Below are 12,641 nucleotides of genomic sequence, written 5' to 3' on the forward strand. Positions count from 1 at the left end.
TATATCTAAAAACACACATATACACATAGAGGGGAAATGAGGGACAGTGGACAAAGGAAGCCTTATAGGCACATACAGGGGAATAAATGCGATAGTCCAGCAATAGATTCAAATAAATATATCAATAAATACTTAGGGAGGGTACCGGGAAAGCATTCACACTGTTATACTCCCGCCAGACTGCTTTTCAGATCTGAGGCCAAAAGTGCTCATTGAGCAAACCCAAACTCCTAACAGCATCCACCACCCCTGTGCTGAATACGGCCTTAATATGCCGATCAATCGAAGTCAAAAAAACTAAAAACTAACAGCCACCTCCCCCTGGATACCCCTTCTCAGTGCTGCCACCGGCTATCAGAAGCCACTTGCATCAAATCCCTATCCCCTCGCTTCTACCTGCGGCTATCATGAGCCGCCTACACTCGGCACAAGCGTGCCGGTCAATTAACTAGCTGGCTAACTAGCAGAATCTCGCCAGCCCCGCCCTACACGTTTTCGTCAGGGGCATATGAGGGGCGTGTCTCATGTCCTCCACTCCTTATAACAGCAAAACTAGTGACGTAGCTGGAGTTTCAAAGCGGTCCTCTGGTGACACCTAGTGGCCAAATATGTGTAATGCTAAATATACAACAAATCCTATTATAACTTTCTTGTCATTCATACAAAACTACCTGCTGTAGATGTTTCTTGCACCAGGGGACTTGCTCTCAAGCCTGATGTAGTCTCTGCTGAATATAAAAGTGCATTGTTTTGCCAAGTAATTTCATGCAAATATATTTTCTCCAGTATACAGTATGTCCACTATTCCTTCAGTAATACAGCCCTGCATTGCCAGTACAGAATCTTGCAATCAATGGTGGCTTGATGGCTGAATCACTTTAGGAGTATAATCAGTCATTTTATAGAGTACTGAGCTGTTATATTTACGTTTACAAAACAGTCAGGGCAAATGATATAGAGGGGGAATGGAAAGCAGACAGTCAGACAGACAGACACAAAGACAACTGAATTACCTGGTGAAGATGTTTCTGGTGTAGCTTCCAATGTTGAGCCTCTTGTCACTTTTGTTGTGGTCTCTGCTGAAGAAAAACACATATTTGTGATTTCAGGTATCATTTTCTTTCTTTCTTTGGGAGGCAGTGCAGTAAAACATGCAATGGCTTTGGCACATCTGTCCTTATAAAGCTGTAATATTATATAGATCATTTATAGGGGATGGTTTCAAGGCTAAAAGTCAGTTTGTTGAACAAAGATGTAGATAATGATGTATTTATTACAGAGACAATTACCTGTTGTTGACATTTCCTGTGTAGTCCCCAATGCTGGGATTGTTGTTGGCACAGTTGTGGTTTCTGATAAAAAAAATAAACCCCCAACATTATAACATTCAAATTTTCTCTTATTGTTTCTTTCCGGGTTTCTTTTTTTAACCTCCTACGAGAGTAAAATCTCTATGGGATTGCATTTTGATTCCTTGAGGAAAATGTATCACCGAAAAACTTTATAACTTGCCTTGAGCTGCTATTATATTGGAGATTAAAAAAAAGTAATGCGGTAAGAAAAAAAAAAGTTGTAAGCTACGGAAGAAGTTGCCACAAAAAAAGCCCATAGACTTAAATACATTTTGGAAATTTTTGCTATTTCAAGAATTTTTAGGTGGAGCAAAATGGGACAGATTTGCTCATCACTAATTTTTAATGAAGAAACGGTACCTGCTGTAGATGTTTCTTGCACCAGGGGACTTGCTCTGAAGCTTGATGTAGTTTCTGCTGAATATAAAAGTGCATTGTTTTGCCAAATAATTTCATACAAATATATTTTTCTCCAGTATACAGTATGTCTACTATTCCTTCAGTAACACAGCCCTGCATTGCCCAGTACAGAATCTTGCAATCAATGGTGGTTTGATGGCTGAATCACTTTAGGAGTATAATCAGTCATTCTATAGATTACTGGGCTATTATATTTATGTTTAGTAAAACAGTCAGGGCAAGTGATATAGAGGGGAAATGGAAAGCAGACAGACAGACAGACAGACACATAGACAAATGTATTACTTGGTGAAGATGTTTCTGGTGTAGCTTCCAAAGTTGAGGCTGTTGAGGTTCTGGTCTCTGTTGAGAAAAAACATATTCGTAATTTCAGGTACAGGTATGGGATCCCTTATCCGGAGACCCGATATCCAGAAAGCTCCGAATTACGGAAAGCCTGTCTCCTATAGACTCCATTATGAGCAAATAATTCAGATTTTAAAAATTGATTTCCTTTTTCTCTGTAAAAATAAAACAGTTCTTTGTATTTGATCCAAACAAAGATATAATTAATCCCTTACTGGATGCAAAATAATCTTATTGAGTTTAATTAATGTTTTATTGATTTTTTAATAGACTTCAGGTATGAAGATCCAAATTACGGAAAAACCCCTTATCCGGAATACCCTTGGTCCCGGGCATTCTGGATAATGGGTCCTATACCTGTATCACTTTCTTTCTTTGGGAGGCAGCACAGTAAAACATATAATGGCTTTGGCACATCTGTCCTAATATTATATAGATCATTTATAGGGGATGGTTTCCTGTCTACAGCTGGAGCCAAGGCTAAAAGTCAGTTTGTTGAACAAAGATGTAGATAATGATGTATTTATTACAGAGACAATTACCTGTTGTTGACATTTCCTGTGTAGTCCCCAATGTTGCGATTGTTATCGGCACAGTTGTGGTTTCTGATAAAAAAAATAATTATTTCCCGACATAATTACTTTCAAATTTTCTCTTATTGTTTCTTTTCAGCATTTTTTTTAAATGAAAACTCTTGAAACTCACTTATTTTATTAATTTCAGAGCGCACTTGTGACTTTGGTCGGCGATTTCATTAAAAGTTTAATTTTAGTGATTAGCTACATTTTTAAAGTGGTTTCACTGCAAAATAAAATACCCATAGACTCCAGTGACTGAAAAAAAAGTCAGATGGTCAGAAAAAAAGAAAGTCCCCCATTATGAAAGAAGTCGCCACAAAAAAAGTCCATTGACTTTAATACATTTTGGAAAATTTTGCCATTTCAAGCAAAATGGGACAGATTTGCTCATCACTAATTTTAATGAAGAAACGGTACCTGCTGTAGATGTTTCTTGCACCAGGGGACTTGCTCTCAAGCCTGATGTAGTCTCTGCTGAATAAAAAATGTGCATTGTTTTGCCAAAAAATTTCAAGCAAATATATTTTTCTCCAGTATACAGTATGCCCACTATTCCTTCAGTTACACAGCCCTGCATTGCCCAGTACAGAATCTTGCAATCAATGTGACTTGATGGAAAGCAGTCAGACAGATAGGCAGACAGATAGACACAAAGACAAATGTATTACTTGGTAAAGATGTTTCTGGTGTAGCTTCCAATGTTGAGGCTGTTGAGGTTCTGGTCTCTGCTGAGAAAAAAAACGTATTTGTATTATCAGGTATCATTTTATTTCTTTTGGAGGCAGCACAGTAAAACATATAATGGCTTTGGCACATATGTCCTTATAAAGCTAAAATATTATATACCTGTAGGTTGTTTCAGGAGATGGTTTCCTGTCTACAGCTGGAGCCAAGGCTAAAAGTCAGTTTGTTGAACAAAGATGTAGATAATGATATATTTATTACAGAGACAATTACCTGTTGTTGACATTTCCTGTGTAGTCCCCAATGTTGGGATTGTTATCGGCACAGTTGTGGTTTCTGATTAAAAATAAATCCCCGATATTATTACATTCATATTTTCTCTCATTGTTTCTCTCCAGCATTTTTTTAAAATGACAAACTTGCTCTTGAAACTCGCTTATTTCATTCATTTCAGAGCACAATTACCTGTTGTTGACATTTCCTGTGTAGTCCCCAATGTTGGGATTGTTATCGGCACAGTTGTGGTTTCTGATAAAAAAAAAATAAATAAATAAAATAAACCCCCAACATTATTAGATTCATTTTTTTTTTTTTACCTCCTACCAAAGTAATATCTCTATGGGATTGCATTTTGATTTCTTGAGGAAAATGTATCACCAAAAAACATTATGACTTGTCTTAAGTCTGCTATTATCATCGGAGATTACATATCAGTAGGGCCCATTGTTGTGTCACCGCATTTCTAGGTGAAAATCTTGATCAAATGCCATCCTCATAATTAAAACATACTTTAGATTGGGAACGAGCTGCAGAAAACATGATACATTACCATAACTGGCTGGGAAGCAATTTGTACATCACAGTTTAATGGAGTTTTTATCATCTCCCAAGATCCATACAGATAATTACGGGCACATTTACTAATCCTCGAATCCCGAATGGGAAAAAAACGGATTGGAAACAAAAATTTTGCGGTTTTTTTTCATCGCCGTCCCGATTGTTTCGTATTTGTTGCGACTTTTTTGGCGGCGGCGCGACTTTATCGTATTTTGCACGATAATTTAGTCGCCGTCGCGATTTTTTTGTCTTGCGCTATAGTAAACGGCGGAAAACCCAATCCGAATTTTTGGTGACGCCGACGAAAAAGTCGCGGAAAATATACAATAAAGTCGTAACGGCGACGAAGAAGTCGCGTAAAATACGAAACAATCGCGATGGCGACGAAAAAAACGCAAAAATACTGATCATTACGAAAAAAACGCATTCGGACGCTTTTGGATGTTTGTGGATTTGTAAATGTGCCCCTTAGAGTCAGCAATAAACACAGTAATTTAGCCCCCAGATACCTGTTGATGATGTTACTTGTAACGTCTGTAACACCATTGGGGTCCTTGTTAGCGTTGTTGTGGTCTCTGCTGAATAAAATATGTCCAGTTAGTCTACATTTGAATATGCACATATAATCCTCAGGAATATAGATGTTTTATTGTTTATTGTTTCTTACATTCAGCCAGCTCAGTGATGCAGTACAATCAATTGTGCATGGAGCAACTTTGTCTATGATTTTTAACACAATATTCTGCTCACAAACTGGTTCCATTTGGAAATGTTAAGTTGCTAAACTAATGTAGCCTTTTATAAGTTCATGAAATCAAATGTGCAAAATAAAAATAAACCACATTTAGTGATAGGCGAAATGTTTCACCAGGCATGGATTTGCGGTGAATTTCCATGTTTCACCAATGGCAGATTGTTTCCCAAAATGGATGAAAGAATACGTCAAAAGAATAGCCGCGGGCATCAATTTTTTTGGCGCGCAACATTTTTTCATTTGAAAGATTTGCAAATTTTTCACTGAAGCGAAACGTGACAGATTATCTTAGTTGGGATCAAGTACAGGTACTGTTTTATTATTACAGAGAAAAGGGAATCATTTAACCATTAAATAAACCCAATAGGGCTGTTCTGCCCCCAATAAGGGGTAATTATATCTTAGTTGGGATCAAGTACAGGTACTGTTTTATTATTACAGAGAAAAGGGAATCATTTAACCATTAAATAAACCCAATAGGATTGTTCTGCCCCCAATAAGGGGTAATTATATCTTAGTTGGGATCAAGTACAGGTACTGTTTTATTATTAAAGAGAATAGGGAATCATTTAACCATTAAATAAACCCAATAGGGCTGTTCTGCCCCAATAAGGGGTAATTATAACTTAGTTGGGATCAAGTAGAGGTTCTGTTTTATTACTACAGAGAAAAAGGAAACCAGTTTTAAAATTATTTAATTAAAATGTCTATGGGAGATGGCCTTTCTGTAATTCGGAGATTTCTGAATAACGGGTTTCCAGATAAGGGATCCCATACCTGTATAAGGTTGTGTAGTGCAATACATTTATTATATAGGATTACCTGTTGTAAATATATTGTGTAGAGTCTCCAACACTGGGGTTGATGTAGACATAGTGAATACAGTTGAGTTCTCTGCTGATAAAAACAAATCAGTATTTTATTTATAATCTCCTTGTGGTTTATTTCATTTTTTTTTTACCAGAGAAACATCTCCCAAGTACAGAAAAATGTCTTAGATTGTTACTTTAATAGGCAATAAATATCTCAGCTTCGGGGAGCCCCATTTATTAAAAATCTAATTGGTGTAGAGGTTTTTTTCTACCACGACTTACTTTTAAAAAAAAATCATGAATGTTTTCTTATTTATTGAAAACCACAATAAAAAAAGATGAAATGAATTAAAAAAAAGTGAATGTCGCGAATTGTGAATTTGACAAATAGCACAAAAGAAACACAAAAAACACAAATACCTGAAAGTAAAAGGGCCCAAAAAATATTGACATCAACAGCTTTCAGATGGGTATTTTCACACTCATGTTTTGTAATTCTGACACATAATAAATGTCGGAAAAGACAATTAATCCCCAAATTACAACTCAGTGAGTGAATTCATAATGGTCTCACCAATTTATCACAACTGTTTGATAAACAAGGACTGAAATCAAATCAATACAAGATCAATTTGGAGTTCCCAGTACAAACTTTTATAAATATCTAAAAATAAGATACATCAAAGCAAAAAAAAAAAAATGTCTGAGACGGTAACTGCATTTTGTGAATTTTTTGCCATTTCACAAATTCATTTACACTATTCATGGGGAAAAAAATCTCAGTATAGACAATTAACAATTTAACATGGGTTACAATACCCAAACAAATATCAAAATACTCCAAGGGCTGATTTATCAAAGTCCAAATTTTGGACTTTGAAAAGTACGTTTAAGAAACATTCCTATCAACTACAAAAATTTTGCATCACGTTGTGGTTGTACGAAAATATTGTGGTACGATACAAAAGTTCAGAAATTTTCATATCCGAATGATCATAAAAGGCACGAAAACCTTTCTTACTTTGATCCTTCAGTGCATGATTTTGGAAGCCTCCCATAGGGCTCAATGGCACTCTGCAGCTCCAACCCGGCCCAAGGAAAGTCTCCCATAGGGCTCAATGGCACTCTGCAGCTCCAACCTGGCCCAAGGGAAGTCTCCCATAGGGCTCAATGGCACTCTGCAGCTCCAACCCGGCCCAAGGAAAGTCTCCCATAGGGCTCAATGGCACTCTGCAGCTCCAACCTGGCCCAAGGGAAGTCTCCCATAGGGCTCAATGGCACTCTGCAGCTCCAACCCGGCCCAAGGAAAGCCTCCCATAGGGTTCAATGGCACTCTGCAGCTCCAACCCGGCCCAAGGAAAGTCTCCCATAGGGCTCAATGGCACTCTGCAGCTCCAACCCGGCCCAAGGAAAGTCTCCCATAGGGCTCAATGGCACTCTGCAGCTCCAACCCGGCCCAAGGAAAGTCTCCCATAGGGCTCAATGGCACTCTGCAGCTCCAACCCGGCCCAAGGAAAGTCTCCCATAGGGCTCAATGGCACTCTGCAGCTCCAACCCGGCCCAAGGAAAGCCTCCCATAGGGCTCAATGGCACTCTGCAGCTCCAACCCGGCCCAAGGAAAGTCTCCCATAGGGCTCAATGGCACTCTGCAGCTCCAACCCGGCCCAAGGAAAGCCTCCCATAGGGCTCAATGGCACTCTGCAGCTCCAACCCGGCCCAAGGAAAGCCTCCCATAGGGCTCAATGGCACTCTGCAGCTCCAACCCGGCCCATGGAAAGCCTCCCATAGGGCTCAATGGCACTCTGCAGCTCCAACCCGACCCATGGAAAGTCTCCCATAGGGCTCAATGGCACTCTGCAGCTCCAACCCGGCCCAAGGAAAGTCACCCATAGGGCTCAATGGCACTCTGCAGCTCCAACCTGGCCCAAGGAAAGTCTCCCATAGGGCTCAATGGCACTCTGCAGCTCCAACCCGGCCCAAGGAAAGCCTCCCATAGGGCTCAATGGCACTCTGCAGCTCCAACCCGACCCATGGAAAGTCTCCCATAGGGCTCAATGGCACTCTGCAGCTCCAACCCGGCCCAAGGAAAGCCTCCCATAGGGCTCAATGGCACTCTGCAGCTCCAACCCAGCCCAAGGAAAGTCTCCCATAGGGCTCAATGGCGCTCTGCAGCTCCAACCCGGCCCAAGGAAAGCCTCCCATAGGGCTCAATGGCACTCTGCAGCTCCAACCCAGCCCAAGGAAAGTCTCCCATAGGGCTCAATGGCACTCTGCAGCTCCAACCTGGCCCAAGGAAAGTCTCCCATAGGGCTCAATGGCGCTCTGCAGCTCCAACCTGGCCCAAGGAAAGTCTCCCATAGGGCTCAATGGCGCTCTGCAGCTCCAACCCGGCCCAAGGAAAGTCTCCCATAGGGCTCAATGGCACTCTGCAGCTCCAACCTGGCCCAAGGAAAGTCTCCCATAGGGCTCAATGGCACTCTGCAGCTCCAACCTGGCCCAAGGAAAGTCTCCCATAGGGCTCAATGGCACTCTGCAGCTCCAACCCGGCCCAAGGAAAGTCTCCCATAGGGCTCAATGGCACTCTGTAGCTCCAACCTGGCTCAAGGAAAGTCTCCCATAGGGCTCAATGGCACTCTGCAGCTCCAACCCGGCCCAAGGAAAGTCACCCATAGGGCTCAATGGCACCCTGCAGCTCCAACCCGGCCCAAGGAAAGTCTCCCATAGGGCTCAATGGCACTCTGCAGCTCCAACCCGGCCCAAGGAAAGTCTCCCATAGGGCTCAATGGCACTCTGCAGCTCCAACCTGGCCCAAGGAAAGTCGCGATACTGAAGTTTGAATGAATAATGAAACTTTCGTACTCATTGAAACAATACGATTTTGTCGCACAAATTGTCGCAAAGTACAAAAAAGTTGCGGAAATTAACTAAAAAATTGCAGAAAATATGCACAGTTCTAAAACTTAGAAAAAATATGAATTTTTACCATTTGGAGTCAATCGTACATCAGTGACTAGTGGCTCGTGAGCAACATTTTGCTCCCCAGTCTTTGGATGTTGCTCCCCAGTGCCCCCAAACCAGGTAGTTATTTTTTAATTCCTGACTTGGGGGCAAGTTTTGGTTGAATAAAATCAAGATTTCCTACCAAATAAAGCCCCCTGTAAGCTGATAGGGTGCATAGAGGCCCCTAATAGCCAATCACAGCCCTTATTTGGCTCCTCCATGAACTTTTATGGTGCTTGTGTTGCTCCCCAAGTCTTTTTACATTTGGCTGTGGCTCACGAGTAAGAAAGGTTGGGGATCCCTGGTCTAAATCATAAAGAGCAGATAATAAAACTACAATTCAGATGGTGTTCGACACCATCTCTACTCTACAACATCTATCAGAACATTCAGGACTCATGCTGGAGACTTTGTGGAAAAGCTGGATCCTTATTCCATATACGGTGGGAATGCCAAACTGCTAAAGCGTATTGGTCACAAATATTCAAACTAATTGAAGATATCTCTGATTCCCAAAACAACTGAACTAGCGTTACTTGGATTATTACCCCAATACCTGCCTTTGGAACAAAAAACTATTCTTATGCATATTCTCTTATGCATATTCTTCTGGCCAATAAAATATTATAGGCAAGTTATTGGAAACAACAACATCTTCCCAATATTAAGGATGTTATTAAATAGAAATGGATCTGTGTTGTCCTAGCAGTTAATATTTGTGTATAGTGATGAGTGAATTTTTTTTGCCAGGCATTGATCCACAGCGAATTTCTGCATTTCGCTATTGGCGAATTGTTTCTTGAAACTTCCGTGAAAATTCGCCGTGAAAAAATGTCACGCGGAATTTTTTTGTCACGTGTCAAATTGGATGTGGCTGCGTCAAATTGGGCACAGTCGCGTCAAAAAGCATGGGTGACAAAAAATAGATGCCGGCGACAAAAAACATAGATGCGGGTGACAAAAAATAACCACGGGCGACAAAACAAATCGCACGACAAATGCGTTTCGCAAATTTTTTTGCCGTTTGTGAATTTTATGGTGAAGCGAAACGGGACAGATTTGCTCATCACTATTTGTGTATTATTTTTAAAAGTAATGGTTTATATGCATATACATTGTTATACTGCCACATAGTGACCAAGGTCATATTGCAAGTTGTTTATTTCTAAGTCTGTAGACCCTCCTATCATCCCTTCATTATATGTCAGGTCAGTTCCTCCCATCATCCCTTTCCTGTTCCTGCTTTTTAGTGTGAGGAGCTACTCTAGGGGTTAGGAAAGCAATATTCTTTTTGACCTTCAACATTTGTATACCCACTCCAGCATTTGTTCACCCATATTATATAAAGAACCCTTGTGGATTCCAAGTGCCTGGTGGGTTCTGCTATCTGGCACAGATTGCCCACAGTGGTTGTGCCCAGCTCCATACAGGCCCAGGGAGAGAGGTCTCAGCAATTGGAGTCAGAATAGGATCATTCAATCTTGCAGACTGATCTATAGATAATATTTTGTACAGGATGAGTTTATGTAGCCCACTATTTAAATGCTTGTGTGGCACTACCTGCTGGAGCACTATACTTGGCGCTACAGGAGTCCTGAGCCCCCGCTTACTATGGGGGTTTACAAGGGATTCTCCCTTAATTGGCGTGCCTCCACCCAGGGATGGTGTTGTGGAACTATAATCCACCCCCTGGGAACTTAATAGCTTGTTATGCCCCTCTTGGGACCCACGTACTCCTGGCAGATGTACCCCACCCTGGGGTTATTCCTTACCAGCTGGTAGTGGTCCTCTGGGCTGGATAGATCTCACAACACGGTGGTATGAGTAAAGCAGATGAAATGGTTTATTAGGCAGAAACCTCTCCAGGAGCGGCATATCAATCATACACAGTGCAGAGCATATACTCCTTACTTCTCATTGAGAACCTTTTCCTGTTGGCATACCCTACGGTACTCCCGACATATGCTCCCCTCTGGGTGCTCTCCCAGGTACTCACGGCAGAGACACTCTCTCATAGAGTTCCCCCGGTACTCCGCTAGGACGTTACACCCCAGGGACCCACACCGGTACTCACATAAGGCACCCTCAGATCCGGCCTCCTGGACTAATGGGGACCTTGTCCACCTACCTAGCCACTTGTGTCCCTGCACTCCAGCAGATGTAATGCTGGGAGGTCTTAACCTCGCTACCACTCCTGGAGGGGCGATGTCTGCCCATTCTAACCTCTGGTGTCCTACATGACACTCCTAGAATGTCCTCTTATATAGAAACTGCTATCTATTAACTGTGCCAGGAGTGCACACTACCTGTGCACTCTCTGGGCTAACAAAATGTCTGCCAGCACATGGCTGCATCCCTTTATATATCCCAGCACCCCTTCTAGTGGTTGCTGGTGAGAAATGCAGGGGAAACTCCCTTTCAGCAGAATAACATCTAGGACCACTTTTAGGTGTCCAATTCTCTAAGGCCACCCTCTAGTGCCTGTCTAAGGAGAACCCATCCTAGGGGCCCCAAATCTTGGGGATCCCTACATTTATATTAAAAAAAAAATACCCATTGTAGATGTTTCCACCCTTGGGGTTGATGTCGCTGTTGCTGGGGTTTCTGTTGAATGAAAAAGATTGTAATTGTCTTATTACTTCTTTGTAAATGAGACTGATTTTCTTCTTTTTTAAATAGAAATATAGGAAATGATTTTGAATTCATTAACACATTTAAATAACTTGTCAATATATTCCGCATTGCTCTACGTTAGATGGGTACATGCATGAACCTTAAAGATTTTTTACAAATATTTGCCGGTACAAGAGGTAACGAGGTTTATAATCTACAGAAACTTATAAAGGAAGGAAAATAGAATAGACTTGGGGCACACTGATATTTTAAAAAGTAGAAAAGGTATCTTTTATTTGTGCCATAATATATATACCACATCAAAATATGCAATACAGGTATGGGATCCCTTATCCGGAAACCTGTTATCCAGAAAGCTCCAAATTACAGAAAGCCTGTCTCCCATAGACTCCATTTTTATCAAATAATTCAGAATTTTAAAACTGATTTCCTTCTTCTCTGTAATAATAAAACAGTACCTGTACTTGATCCCAACTAAGATATAATTACCCCTTATTGGGGGCAGAACAGTCCTATTGGGTTTATTTAATGGTTAAATGATTCCCTTTTCTCTATAATAATAAAACAGTACCTGTACTTGATCCCAACTAAGATATAATTACCCCTTATTGGGGGCAGAACAGCCCTATTGGGTTTATTTAATGGTTAAATGATTCCCTTTTCTCTATAATAATAAAACAGTACCTGTACTTGATCCCAACTAAGATATAATTACCCCTTATTGGGGCAGAACAGCCCTATTGGGTTTATTTCATGGTTAAATGATTCCCTTTTCTCTATAATAATAAAACAGTACCTGTACTTGATCCCAACTAAGATATAATTACCCCTTATTGGGGGCAGAACAGCCCTATTGGGTTTATTTAATGGTTAAATGATTCCCTTTTCTCTGTAATAATAAAACAGTTCCTGTACTTGATCCCAACTAAGATATAATTACCCCTTATTGGGGGCAGAACAGCCCTATTGGGTTTATTTAATGGTTAAATGATTCCCTTTTCTCTGTAATAATAAAACAGTACCTGTACTTGATCCCAACTAAGATATAATTACCCCTTATTGGGGGCAGAACAGCCCTATTGGGTTTATTTAATGGTTAAATGATTCCCTTTTCTCTGTAATAATAAAACAGTACCTGTACTTGATCCCAACTAAGATATAATTACCCCTTATTGGGGGCAGAACAGCCCTATTGGGTTTATTTAATGGTTAAATGATTCCCTTT

The 12,641-nt window shown here is 40.8% G+C and overlaps 1 protein-coding gene across 42 annotated transcripts in view; it reads right to left on the reverse strand.

Annotated features, from left to right (window-relative positions):
- Positions 1–12,641, reverse strand: part of LOC101731739 (cell wall protein DAN4) — a 45,141-nt gene that overhangs the window by 12,621 nt on the left and 19,879 nt on the right. For 9 of the 42 annotated variants that reach the window (XM_031906179.1, XM_031906198.1, XM_031906194.1 and 6 more), the window contains 13 exons: positions 11,336–11,386; positions 5,793–5,867; positions 4,726–4,794; positions 3,845–3,907; positions 3,653–3,715; positions 3,364–3,423; positions 3,113–3,169; positions 2,660–2,722; positions 2,058–2,114; positions 1,713–1,769; positions 1,290–1,352; positions 1,014–1,079; positions 672–728 (listed from right to left, as the gene is read on the reverse strand). In XM_031906179.1, the coding sequence (XP_031762039.1) occupies positions 672–728; positions 1,014–1,079; positions 1,290–1,352; positions 1,713–1,769; positions 2,058–2,114; positions 2,660–2,722; positions 3,113–3,169; positions 3,364–3,423; positions 3,653–3,715; positions 3,845–3,907; positions 4,726–4,794; positions 5,793–5,867; positions 11,336–11,386 (801 nt within the window). The remainder of the gene's footprint in view (positions 1–671; positions 729–1,013; positions 1,080–1,289; positions 1,353–1,712; positions 1,770–2,057; positions 2,115–2,659; positions 2,723–3,112; positions 3,170–3,363; positions 3,424–3,652; positions 3,716–3,844; positions 3,908–4,725; positions 4,795–5,792; positions 5,868–11,335; positions 11,387–12,641) is intronic. The other 33 variants (XM_031906171.1, XM_031906183.1, XM_031906182.1 and 30 more) reach the window with 28 other exon arrangements.

The sequence above is a fragment of the Xenopus tropicalis genome, chromosome 7, assembly GCF_000004195.4.
Source record: "Xenopus tropicalis strain Nigerian chromosome 7, UCB_Xtro_10.0, whole genome shotgun sequence".
Classification (NCBI taxonomy): Eukaryota; Metazoa; Chordata; class Amphibia; order Anura; family Pipidae; genus Xenopus; species Xenopus tropicalis.